We start from the raw sequence: 12,047 nt of genomic DNA, 5'->3' as shown, positions 1-12,047 counted from the left end.
GGCTCTCGCTCCCCCAACTATCGCGAGAGACACAAAAACGAAATCTCGCGGGCGCGAGATCTTGATACATCCGGTGTTTCTCTGTACGCTATCTTGTCACGACGACTTGTTGACAAACGAAGATTCGCGAAAGAAAGAGAAAAGCGCCGAGTCTTGAGTAGAGAGCTAATAAAGTACCGGTAATCGCTAATCGAGCGAAATGAAAATCCGCGGCGACTTCCATTAGGTGAATGCTATTCAAGTTTAGGTAACGTTTTAGCCGCATCATTTTATAAGCTGCAATGCGATTTTTTTGGAATAAAAGTCGCGGCTTGTAGTCCGTCAAATACGGTATCTTTGTTTCCTTCAGCTGTGAACATTCAGTCTCAGTCTGTCACAACTGAAGTGCACAATGAAGTGAAAGTGCACATCAATGGTCTAATACACCTGCGGTAACACCCCTTATACTTGCCTCAGTGCTCTTGTAACTTCTTCTTCTTCTGCGTTCATGGGCGTGTTTTTTGCACGAGTGGGATTTTACGTGTGTGACCATTTTTACCCCGCTATTTAGGCAGCCATACGCCAATTTTTTGGGGATGCATGCTTGGTATTTTCTTGTTTGTATAACTCACCGAACTCTGACATGGATTACAGGATCTTTTCCGTGCGCACTTGGTCTTGAGCTTGCGTGTACACAAGAAGGGGATAAGGCACTAGCAGGTCTCACATAAGTTGACCTGGGAGATCGGAAAATCTCCACCCTTAACCCACGCATATCCTACTTTTCACGGCCTATTATTCCAAGTCACACGGGTATTTTGGTGGACATTTTTATCTATGCCTATACAATTTTGCCAGGAAAGACCCTTTTGTCAATCGTGGGAATCGTCTTATCCACTAGGCCACTGCGCCCGTCTACTCTTGTAACACATTTAGAGGAGCATATTCTCACTTTCCAATAATGCATGTACAACAAACATGATATAAAGCTTCACATCAAAATGTACCTGGTCTTTGAGTTGCAGGATGGGAAGTCTGAGGAAGGGTGTGACCTTGGGAAGCAGCTTCACGTGAAGGTCAGCCACATCCATGATGCTGGCTACAGACGAGATGAAGCCAGCACTGCCCTGTCGAATCCAGTCATTCTGCAAACAACCCAGGTAAAGATGGTCAATTTATATAGTCCTGTGAAGTTCACCCGATGGAAATAAACAATTCTGGGAAATAACTCTGTCAGGTTTCTATGGGTTATGGAAGAGTTACCTTTTCTTGCAAAAACCTCTGCCAAACATTGGAGGGGCCAATCTCTAGTGAGGGGTGTGTCAAAAACCTCTGCCAAACATTGGAGGGGCCAATCTAGTGAGGGGTGTGTCAAAAACACATGCACGTGTTTCCGACACTCCCCTCCCCTCCAACATTTGGCACAGGTTTTGCGAGAAAAGGTTACTCTCCCATAACACTTACAAACCTTAGTTATATTGTGAATACTTCTATTCGGGCTGCTTTCTCCCTGGTGAAAGTCAGCTGTCATACAAAACAGCACTAGCGATTTTTTCTTCATTACTTGAAATGTGCCACTTGAAGAACAACAATAGACGATCATCCGTTCAGGGTCTTTTGTTGTTACAGTGGTGGTCTCGGCAAGCCAAGGCATCTACAATTCATTGCAGACTAGCACTCGTTCAAAAGGTTGCCTCCCACATCGATCAGAAGATTAATACCATCTTCATGTCGATGGTGGTGTGGGATGGTAAGGGGGGGGGGGGGGGGGTGTTTCTGGCTGCTTTCAGCACACATCAGACAACACTATCCCAAGGGGAAGTAACTCACAGGGTGGGCGAGAAGCGGAGCAATGTCGGAGACAAACTCCAGCAGCACAGACTTGTGGATGAAGCCAAAGAATACCATCTTCTGCAGGGAACTCAGCGTCCTCTGGATCACAAACTCCTCCGTGTCGCTCAGACCCTGATAGAACAAGAACCAGTCAATCAATGATTGACATGTCAGTCAGTCACTCCATTGATCAGTCCATTCATCAATAAATCAATGATTGATATGTCAGTCAGTCAGTCCATTGATCAGTCCATCCATCAATCAATCAAGCTCTAAACAAATCAATTCATCAATCAATCAATGATTGATACGTCAGTCAGTCACTCCATTGATCAGTCCATTCATCAATCAATCAAGCTCTAAACAAATCAATCAAAATAAATGATATCAGAGATTTGTTAAATGAAAAAAACACCCAGCAAATACACATAATAAACATGTTTTATTACCACAGACAATCATGGTTACACTTACAGTGTTCTGCTCACAATAGTTCAACCTAAAGTCCTCTAGAATTAAAATAATGATGTATTTTATTCAAATCCAAACCTATTTCACAACTTCAGAACTGAGTAAGTATAGAATTAAAAATGTCTTTTCAAATTAAAACTCAAATTCTTTTTTAAAAATCTTCAAGCACAAGGGCAAAAACGGAAATATCAATACTACAGTAACTGCTGCCCTTACTTCTAATTACAATGGAACCCCTGTTTTAAGACCCCCCACTTCAAGACTTCCTCTTTTTCAAGACCTCGCTTTACCTTCGTCTCCCAAGCTGGACCGAGTGTGTAGCGCAAGAGTTTTAGTTCATAACCTCTGTAAATTAACCTCCAATTGAAGACTCCTTTCTTTTTAAGACCTGAATTTCTCAGATTTGTGGAGGTCTTAAAAGGGGGGTTCCACTGTACCAGTAAAATGTGACCCTCCACCACGGGATGAGTCGCATGTCACCTTTGCATGATTTTCATATTTGTACATTTTCCTAAAGAGTTTTTTATGCTCTATGCAGTGGTGAAAACCGTTTTAGAAAAAGAGCGAAAACTGTTTGAGTTATAAGCCTGTGACTAAGGTGACCCTCACACTGTTACTAGACACTTCCCGGACTTATATTAAGCCTAGCGCAGAACCGCGCGAGGTGACATGCGACTCATTTCGTGGTGGAGGGTCACAAATGTGCTTTTTTAATTCTTTGCCCACAGTTGTGTATTATGACCATCAATGACTCTCTAAAGCCTGAAAATAACCAGGAAGCTATTGTGACATACCTGTTGCAAAAGTGGTTTCAAGATCTGTGCGCTCTGCCACCCGACATAAGATGCCACGCTGGTGATGGCCACAAAGAACGATGCGCGCAACTGCCAATCTTGCTGCAAGGTCAAAACAAAGGTCAAAGTCAACATACCGTCTACTGAACTTGTCTATAAAGACCACCCAAGGTACCAACCAAAAGTGGTTGTCAAGGACTGGGTGGCCGAGTGGTAACGCACTTGCGCTCGGAAGCGAGAGGTTGCGAGTTCGACCCTGGGTCAGGGCGTTAGCAATTTTCTCCCCCCTTTCCTAACCTAGGTGGTGGGTTCAAGTGCTAGTCTTTCGGATGAGACGAAAAACCGAGGTCCCTTCGTGTACACTACATTGGGGTGTGCACGTTGAAGATCCCACGATTGACAAAAGGGTCTTTCCTGGTAAAATTGTATAGGCATAGATAAAAATGTCCACCAAAATACCCGTGTGACTTGGAATAATAGGCCGTGAAAAGTAGGATATGCGCCGAAATGGCTGCAATCTGCTGGCCGATGTGAATGCGTGATGTGTAAAAAAAATTCCATCTCACACGGCATAAATAAATCCCTGCGCCTTGAATATGTGCGCCATATAAATTGCATAAAATAAAAATTAAAAAAACTAACAAATAAATCCACGGAATACGCGCGATATAAGCCTCATATTGATTGATTGATTGAAGTCTGTCCTTTACTGGGCCAAGTTGACTACGAGAAGTATACTTTGTGAAGTTGGCCGCACGAAGCTTTAGCACCAAGTTTTTGGTAAAAAAAAAACTTCGCAAATTCTTTGCGAAGTCGACTTTTTGGCTCAATTAGGGACAGGCTTCATAGCCAGGTGGTTGATATGGTAAGGTGAATTCAAAAGAAGGAAACTGTATTCTGGGATTCTTCCGAGTGGTCGTTGTGGGCAGGTGGTGGCTTCCAAGAGTTGGTCGCAAGGATAGATTTGACTGTACTATAAAAGGTTGTAGGAGAACATCTGAACATATATTTATCCTACATACGTGAGAGAGATACTCGTGAGATAATAATCGTTCAAATATCACACGTGTGTATATCATGTAAATGAGGTCATGTCAAGCAAGTCTGGCAGGGACCTGTTTTTCCACTGCTTATGATACCAAAGTCACTGAGACAAACGTCATTATAGAAAAAAAATTGCGCTCGCTAATTACCCTCGATGAATCTTTAGAACTAACACGTCACGCCACACTTTCAGAGTGACGTTTCTTTGCTTTGACTTAATAGTTTGCAAGAGATCGAGGTTCCAAAACAAGCGTCTTCAATTTATCTGTCTTGATTGCAGGACATGTTCAGTAAAATACACGTAAGTACAGTATGTAGGATAAACAAAATACTACATGGCTTGCTGTTTCGTACCAGATTTACACTCGTTGCTTTTTCAAATAGTGAACAGCTCGCTTTCGCTCGCAGTTCCATATTTAAACAAGAAGGGCAAAGCCCATACGACTCACATGCTTTACACATTTTTCCTACCAAAATACATGTGACCTTGACCCAAGGTCAAGGTCATCCAAGGTCATGCAACACAAAGCTGTTAATTCAAGACATAGGAAGTACAATGGTGCTTATTGGCTCTTTCTACCATGAGATATGGTCACTTTTAGTGGTTCACTACCTTATTTTGGTCACATTTCATAAGGGTCAAAGTGACCTTGACCTTGATCATATGTGACCAAATGTGTCTCATGATGAAAGCATAACATGTGCCCCACATAATTTTTAAGTTTGAAACAGTTATCTTCAATAGTTCAGGGTCAAGGTCACTTCAAAATATGTATACAATCCAACTTTGAAGAGCTCCTGTGACCTTGACCTTGAAGCAAGGTAAACCAAACTGGTATCAAAAGACATGTGAGTCAAAAAACAACTCGTGTACATCTGGTACACAGCAAGCCATGTAGTATTCTCTATATATCTCATGTGCTCAAGAGTGAGCTTCACATTGTGATCGCTGTTGTCTAAACTATTAAAACACAAAATAACAACAAGATATGTTTGATATATTAAAGATTGAAAAAAAAAGTGTTCATAAATTGCCCCACCACTCCAGTGTCAATGACACACTATGTAGCCTTCATGGTTTTTTTAACCCTTCTGTCAAAACTTGTATTTCTAGAACATGATCTTGACATATTTGTTACAATACAAAAACATCTCACCTTATCGTTGAGGAATGTGATCATGTGTGACAGGAGAACGTCACTTGCTGAAAAACAAAGACATCCAAAATGTACTACAACAAGAAATTCCTTCGAGGTAGGAAAAACACCCCCGTTTGTCAAAGGGAAATAACCATTCTCACTGCCACCAACTGAGAAGGTTATTTCCCTTTGACCATTAATATGTCACTCTATAAGTCCTTGTAGAATCTTAATTCACCAATAACTCCCTAACCGTGTGTTTGACTGGTCCCAATTTTGGTAAGGACCGTCTCAGGAATGAATAGAACCTGTTCACCAAGTTTGGTGACGATCGGTCCGTTCATTCTTGAGATCTATATGCGAACACAAACACACAAATACCGCCACAAACACATCAAGTGAAACCTATACACACCCCTATACCGGGGGTGTAAAAAATAGTCACAGATCCTTTCAGGTGCTAATAATGGGCAGGTGGTTGTTATCACGGGTAGTCACCGGGGCAGGTTTCGAGTCTGTACAATGTATTGCTGAACACAAAACGTCTGACAAGAATGCAAGTTTTCTTGTTTCGTTGACAACAGTCAGTGATGAAGATATTAAAGTTGATCCGAAAGCATAAATATATTTCCCAGTTTGAAATTATGGTCACAAATCAGGATACTTTCAGAATGTGCCCCTCAAATGTATCATCATAATTTTTTGTTTAAATAATAAAAAATAAAAAAGTATAATAATCATCTTCAGCTGCGGCAGCCATGCATTTTACACTAGAACACGTGATTCTGAAGATAATTCTAGCTTGAAAACAGTATATTTTCTAAAATACACATCAAACAAGGTTGTTGTTTTTTCCTTTCAAGCTCCAAAAAGACAGATATGCACTCAAAATCCTCCAACCTTTCTGCCGTCCAAAGAAGTGACATAGTCTGCCAATGTCGTTGTCGATCAAGGTCATCTTGACCGTGTTGTCGATGTCGCTCAGCAAGGTCACGACCTTGTGCTGAATGGTTTCTTGCAGTGCCTGCAGCTCTGAGTCATAGGACTGTTCTGTGAATTCCTGTTGAAAACAAGTCAAGAAGACAAAGAGATGTATCAATGTTTGCCCACCAGACAGAAAAATGGTTCTGTACTTGTACAGTTTGAGCTTGATTCCATTTAAGCTTACCATTTTTCATTAACATTCAGATTATGACTGAGTCACCATGTTGTGGGATTACTCCAGTTTTCAGTTTTGACTAACTCATCATGTTCTAAGTACACTTTGGTCTAAAGGCATTTCATGGGACAAGTGGAAGAAATTTGCTGCAAACTTCAATCTTATCCATGTGCACCCGGAAACTTTCTCAGAATAACCACCAATAAATGCCTAAAAACCTGAACAGGACTGCAATGGCAGGGGTGTACCTTAACTTTTTTGGTTACCGGCAAAGTAATGCAACGCAAGAAACATGGCGTCCAAAGTTGGCATCCAGTAGCAGATGAAAAACGCGAGAGCCTCTTTGCTCGCTGGCCGTTCCGATTAACATCGTTGCGTTTGCGGCTTTGTGGTCAACAAAATTGGAGGTCGCCAGGAAGACAAGTGAAGAGGAATGTTGAATTCGCCCAACTCAATTTGAACCCGCCTCGGGCGGTTGGTCGGGGTGGTGTTAAGGTACAGCCCTGCAATGGCCAGAATTCAGGCTTCAGTCCTCACACACTCCTGACGTTCTTGGTCCTCTGGGGTCTGAGTGGCTTGTCCAAGGATGGGTGGGGCAGATATCCTATAAATCTTATCGTGCAGTGGCCCCACAGACATCACAACAATGGGTGGTTCTGGTGAGGTTATGCCCCCTCTTTCTTTCGGCTGGTAACTGGCGACACCTCGCAGCAAGATCACACGAGAAAGGGAAAAAAACTTGCACTGGTCCCAAATAGCATATCGGTTTGGTAACAGTTCATGTGTAAGTCGTGCATTTTATACGGTAAACAGACAATGGTCGGTTCTGGTGAGGTTATGCCCCTTCTTTCTTTCGGCTGGTAACTGGCGCCACCTCGCGGCAAGATCACAGGAGTTGTCTCGCGTTATCACCCCAGAAGCGCTCATTCTACAACACTGCAGGGGCTTCATCTCTACAGGTATCAATCATTCACTTTCCCAACCTCTCATTAACATGCATGTATACAGTCGAACACCCTTTTTAAGACCTTGATTTTTTCTGATTTTTTGGTACATAACCTCTGTAAATGTACCTCCATTTTAAGACGCCCTCCTTTTTAAGACCTTGATTTTTTCAGATTTTCAAAAGGTCTCAAAAGGGGAGTTGCACTGTATCTCTGTTGCACATCATGTTCAATCACTTAATCACATCAACATGTTGTATTTATCTTGACCTGAACGTTCTGTGAATTTAGCCCTCCTTGTTTTTGAGTCTCACCTGCACGCTTTCGTCATCCTCCTCTTCCTCCTCTTCCACAGCATTCTCCTCATCCTGTTCCGCCAGTTGCCGCTCTTGTTCTGACAGCCGCAGCTGGTGGGTCGACTCCAGTACTCTGTGACAACACAACATTATCACAGCTTATTCACACAGAAAGGGGCTAACTTGACTGACAGTGGGTGCGTTTCACAGAGGTAAGGTAAGGTAAGATAAGGTAAACGTCAAGGTAAGGTAAGGTATGGTAAGGTAAGGTAACGTCAAGGCATGAAAAGGTAAGGTAAGATAAGATAAGGTAACCATCAGGGTAAGGTAAGGTAAGGTAAGGTAAGGGAAGGTAAGGTAAACGTCAAGGTAATGTAACGTACTGTAACATAAGCTGGTGTATTTCATGGAGGGGGATTTAATGGAGGTTATATTCATGGTTCTGCAAAAGGCACCAGCATAAAATTATTGTGCTAAATCTCATGCTCTGTACAAGACTGCTATAAACAGCTGACTTCATCTTTGAAGTAAAATAATCAAACTTGTTCAACTGCCATTTAATAAAATCATCATATCCACAAGTCAAAGACCCCTTTCCCACAAAGTAAATTTTTTGTCAATCAACAACAGAGAGACTGAGAGAAAAACTCATATAAAACCCACACCTTTCCACAGGAAATTCAACAATCACCCCCCCCCCCCCCCCCCCAAATCCTGCTTTGTCCTGCTGTTTAATATGCAGTACTCTGTTGTGCCCGATTTTGTTTTTGCTGTCTTGGGATATACTGGGTTATGCTGCATCTCATTCAACTGTGTTGAGTTTTGCTGGAGTGTTTTCATACGTTTCCCACCTACCTGAAAGCCGCCTCAGCCAATGCTGCAATGTTGCGAGCATACTCCACTCGTACAATAGACTCCTCGTCATTCACAATGTTGGTCTGAAAAAAGAGACAAAACATAAATACTGTATAAACTTTTAAAAAGTAAGAATTGCATAAACATTTATTTAGTAATAATAAACAATTCTCAAAATATTCTATTTCTTTATTGTTTTGTGTATCAAAGCTGCACACACACAAAACTGAAATAAAGTACTGGTTGAAACCAGCAAAAAAACAAACAAGAAGAGCAAACGCTCGATCGAGTCACTTTCGCAGTTCTGAATATTATATGAGGCATCAGATGGACAGGAAGAAATTGCTATTCACAACACAATGAGTCACGTTCACATAAAATTTGAGCCCGGTCACTTTTATAGTTTCCGAGAAAAGCCCAACGTTAAGTTGTGTGTTGCCGAACAGAAAAGGCTAGTTATCTCCCTTGTTTTTCTGATAACGTTCGTAAAAGGCTACAGATGTAAATACTTTGATGTAAAGAATAATCCTACAAAGTTTCAATCACATCCGATGAACTTTGTCAAAGATATAAAATGTCTAATTTTTCCTTTGACGCTGACCTGTGACCTTGAAAAAGGTCAAAGGTCAACGAAACCATCGTTAAAGTGTAGAGGTCATTGGAGGTCACGACTAAACAAAATATGAGCCCGATCGCTTTGATAGTTTCCGAGAAAAGTCCAACGTTAAGGTGGTGTCTACGGACGGCCGGCCGGCCGGCCGGACAGACTAACACTGACCGATTACATAGAGTCGCTTTTTCTCAAGTGACTCAAAAACCATTGGCATACTGGACTTGTACACAATATGCTGTAAGAACCTTAAAAATACATTCTCCTGGGGAAAATCTGTGCTCAAAACCTCTTGAAATCAAATCATTATTCTATGCCATACTAGCTAAAAAGACCAAACAAATTCTCATGCAGTAGTTTTGCCGTATGAGATAATAAACAAACTCTTCTAGATTGTATTCTGTTTCAATACCCAGTTCACTTACCAGGGCAGGGAAAATGTACTCGGAGAATATGTTCGCTTCGCTGCAACAACAACAACAAAAACAGACAAAAATGAAAAACAGGATAAACATTAGTTACGCCACAGTTGGATGGCATGGGCTTGCGACTCATTTTTGGTTTGGTTTGTTTGTTTGCTTAACGCCCAGCCGACCACGAAGGGCCATATCAGGGCGGTGCTGCTTTGACATTTAACGTGCGCCACACACAAGACAGAAGTCGCAGCACAGGCTCACCCAGTCACATTATTCTGACACCGGACCAACCAGTCCTAGCACTAACCCCATAATGCCAGACGCCTGGCGGAGCAGCCACTAGATTGCCAATTTTAAAGTCTTAGGTATGATCCGGCCAGGGGTTCGAGCCCACGACCTCCCGATCACGGGGCGGACGCCTTACCACTAGGCCAACCGTGCCGGTCTTGCAACTCATATGCACCCACAAAAGTGCATTATTGTGCACACAGAACTTCAATGCAACATTATAATAGAAGATCTGTCATTCACACCATCAAGAAAGTTATTAAAAGGCACAATATGCAAACAAATTTAATGATTTTTTTGATTTTTTTTTTCTTCACAGAAATTTCTTTCAAACAAATTTAAACATTCACCACAGAAATCAAACATAGTTTGTACAATTGAAAAACAAGTACATGTAAAAACTATCACTTACGATTCTGGAACCTCTGTGATAGGGGAAAGAACTGTGGCCAGAGTCCGCACGGCTTTGGCTCGTACGTCAGCATATGTGTCATTCAGGAAATACAGCTGAAAGAAACCATACAAATATGCACTAGTTCACAGAAAGGTAACTGTCGCAAAACTAACATTTTGTGAATAAACCCAAATTTGTTAATAATTGTTGGGGGTAAAAACAGATAATAGACACAATGTCCTAACAATCTAAGTGATCACACCAAACCCAAGGAATAGTGATTTCATTAATGATAGCAAACACATTCTTCTGTCATGTGAAAAAAAATGTACTTCAAATGCAAAATCCCAACTTCCAACACCCAATACCAAGAAAGTGACTACCAAGGCAAAGGCATCATAAATAAAAGCAAAATCTAATAACTTTCAGGGCAATTTTTAATTAAGAAACAAGAACTTAGCTTAAGTCATTTACACAATATCAAAATGCAAAAGCGGGGGTGGCTGTGACACAGAAAACAGATAACATTACAAGCTTTACGGTAAAAACGTTTTGCAAAATAAAGTGATTTTCAGTCTCCTGGCATTTCTTCTTCTTCTGCGTTCGTGGGCTGAAACTCCCACGTGCACTCGTGTTTTTGCACGAGTGGGATTTTACGTGTATGACCGTTTTTACCCCGCCATTTAGGCAGCCATACGCCGCTTTCGGAGGAAGCATGCTGGGTATTTTCGTGTTTCTATAACCCACCGAACTCTGACATGGATTACAGGATCTTTTCCGTGCGCACTTGGTCTTGTGCTTGCGTGTACACACGAAGGGGGTTAAGTCACTAGCAGGTCTGCACATAAGTTGACCTGGGAGATCGGAAAAATGTCCACACTTAACCCACCAGGCGGCCGCAGCCGGGATTCGAACCTTCGACCTTCCGATTAAGAGGTCGACGTCTTACCACCCTGCCACTGCGCCCGTCAATCTCCTGGCATTTAAGATAATAAGAAGCACTCAAAGAACAAGTGGCTTCCATTCACAAACATAATTATTCCTAAAGGAGTGGGGGTCTTAAGTAAGAGAGTGCCAAAAAACAGAGGTTTTCCTTTGGAGACCCCACAATTTCAGACTTCCTATTTTAAGACTCTGATTTCTTAGACTTCCTGTTCATGACCTCAGTAAATTTACCCCCATTTTAAGACTCCCTCCTTTTTAAGACCTTGTTTTCTCAGACTTCCTGTTCATGACCTCAGTAAATTTACCCCCATTCTAAGACTCCCTCCTTTTTAAGACCTTGTTTTCTCAGACTTCCTGTTCATGACCCCAGTAAATTTACCCCCATTTTAAGACTCCCTCCTTTTTAAGACCTGATTTTCTCAGATTTGTGGAGGTCTTACAGGGGAGGTTCCACTGTACTCACAATGAGGGGCACAACGCGGTTCAGCATGAGATCAGTGGTGAGGAAGCCAGCCAGCCGGTACAGGAGATCCAGCGCCAGCTCTCTGTGGTGTGCAAACTGCAACATGCGCATCTCGTTACACTACATGTGCTAAACCAGCAACGCAAATCTCTCATTTGCTTGAAGCCAGTTACAGATGGGCTTGCATGAAATCTTTAGGATCAGCAGGTACATGAACTGCTAGTGTAAGCAAAAGATCCAGCTGGTACTCTGTGTGATAACCAAACTGCAACACACACTTGCGTATACCAGTAATACCATGAAAAAGATCTCTCAAAGCTTGAAGCCTGGTGCACCAAGACTAGAGTAAAACTATTCAGTTCAGCACCGAATCGCTTACTTGTACTGATGATCCAGAGTTAGATCTCTGAACTGCAA

The 12,047-nt window shown here is 42.0% G+C and overlaps 1 protein-coding gene across 1 annotated transcript in view; it reads right to left on the bottom strand.

Annotated features, from left to right (window-relative positions):
- The window catches only part of LOC138978462 (phosphoinositide 3-kinase regulatory subunit 4-like), a 44,734-nt gene that overhangs the window by 23,964 nt on the left and 8,723 nt on the right, over positions 1–12,047 (bottom strand). The window contains exons 11-20 of the mRNA XM_070351204.1: positions 11,631–11,726; positions 10,241–10,335; positions 9,550–9,589; positions 8,515–8,597; positions 7,678–7,792; positions 6,161–6,320; positions 5,279–5,325; positions 3,078–3,179; positions 1,810–1,944; positions 987–1,124 (exon numbers count right to left, since the gene is read on the bottom strand). Coding sequence (XP_070207305.1) covers positions 987–1,124; positions 1,810–1,944; positions 3,078–3,179; positions 5,279–5,325; positions 6,161–6,320; positions 7,678–7,792; positions 8,515–8,597; positions 9,550–9,589; positions 10,241–10,335; positions 11,631–11,726 — 1,011 coding nt within the window. The remainder of the gene's footprint in view (positions 1–986; positions 1,125–1,809; positions 1,945–3,077; positions 3,180–5,278; positions 5,326–6,160; positions 6,321–7,677; positions 7,793–8,514; positions 8,598–9,549; positions 9,590–10,240; positions 10,336–11,630; positions 11,727–12,047) is intronic.

Source organism: Littorina saxatilis, linkage group LG10 (assembly GCF_037325665.1).
Source record: "Littorina saxatilis isolate snail1 linkage group LG10, US_GU_Lsax_2.0, whole genome shotgun sequence".
Lineage (NCBI taxonomy): Eukaryota > Metazoa > Mollusca > Gastropoda > Littorinimorpha > Littorinidae > Littorina > Littorina saxatilis.
The sequence above is the reverse complement of the archived record's forward strand: the minus strand, read 5'-3'. Positions and strand labels throughout refer to the sequence as shown.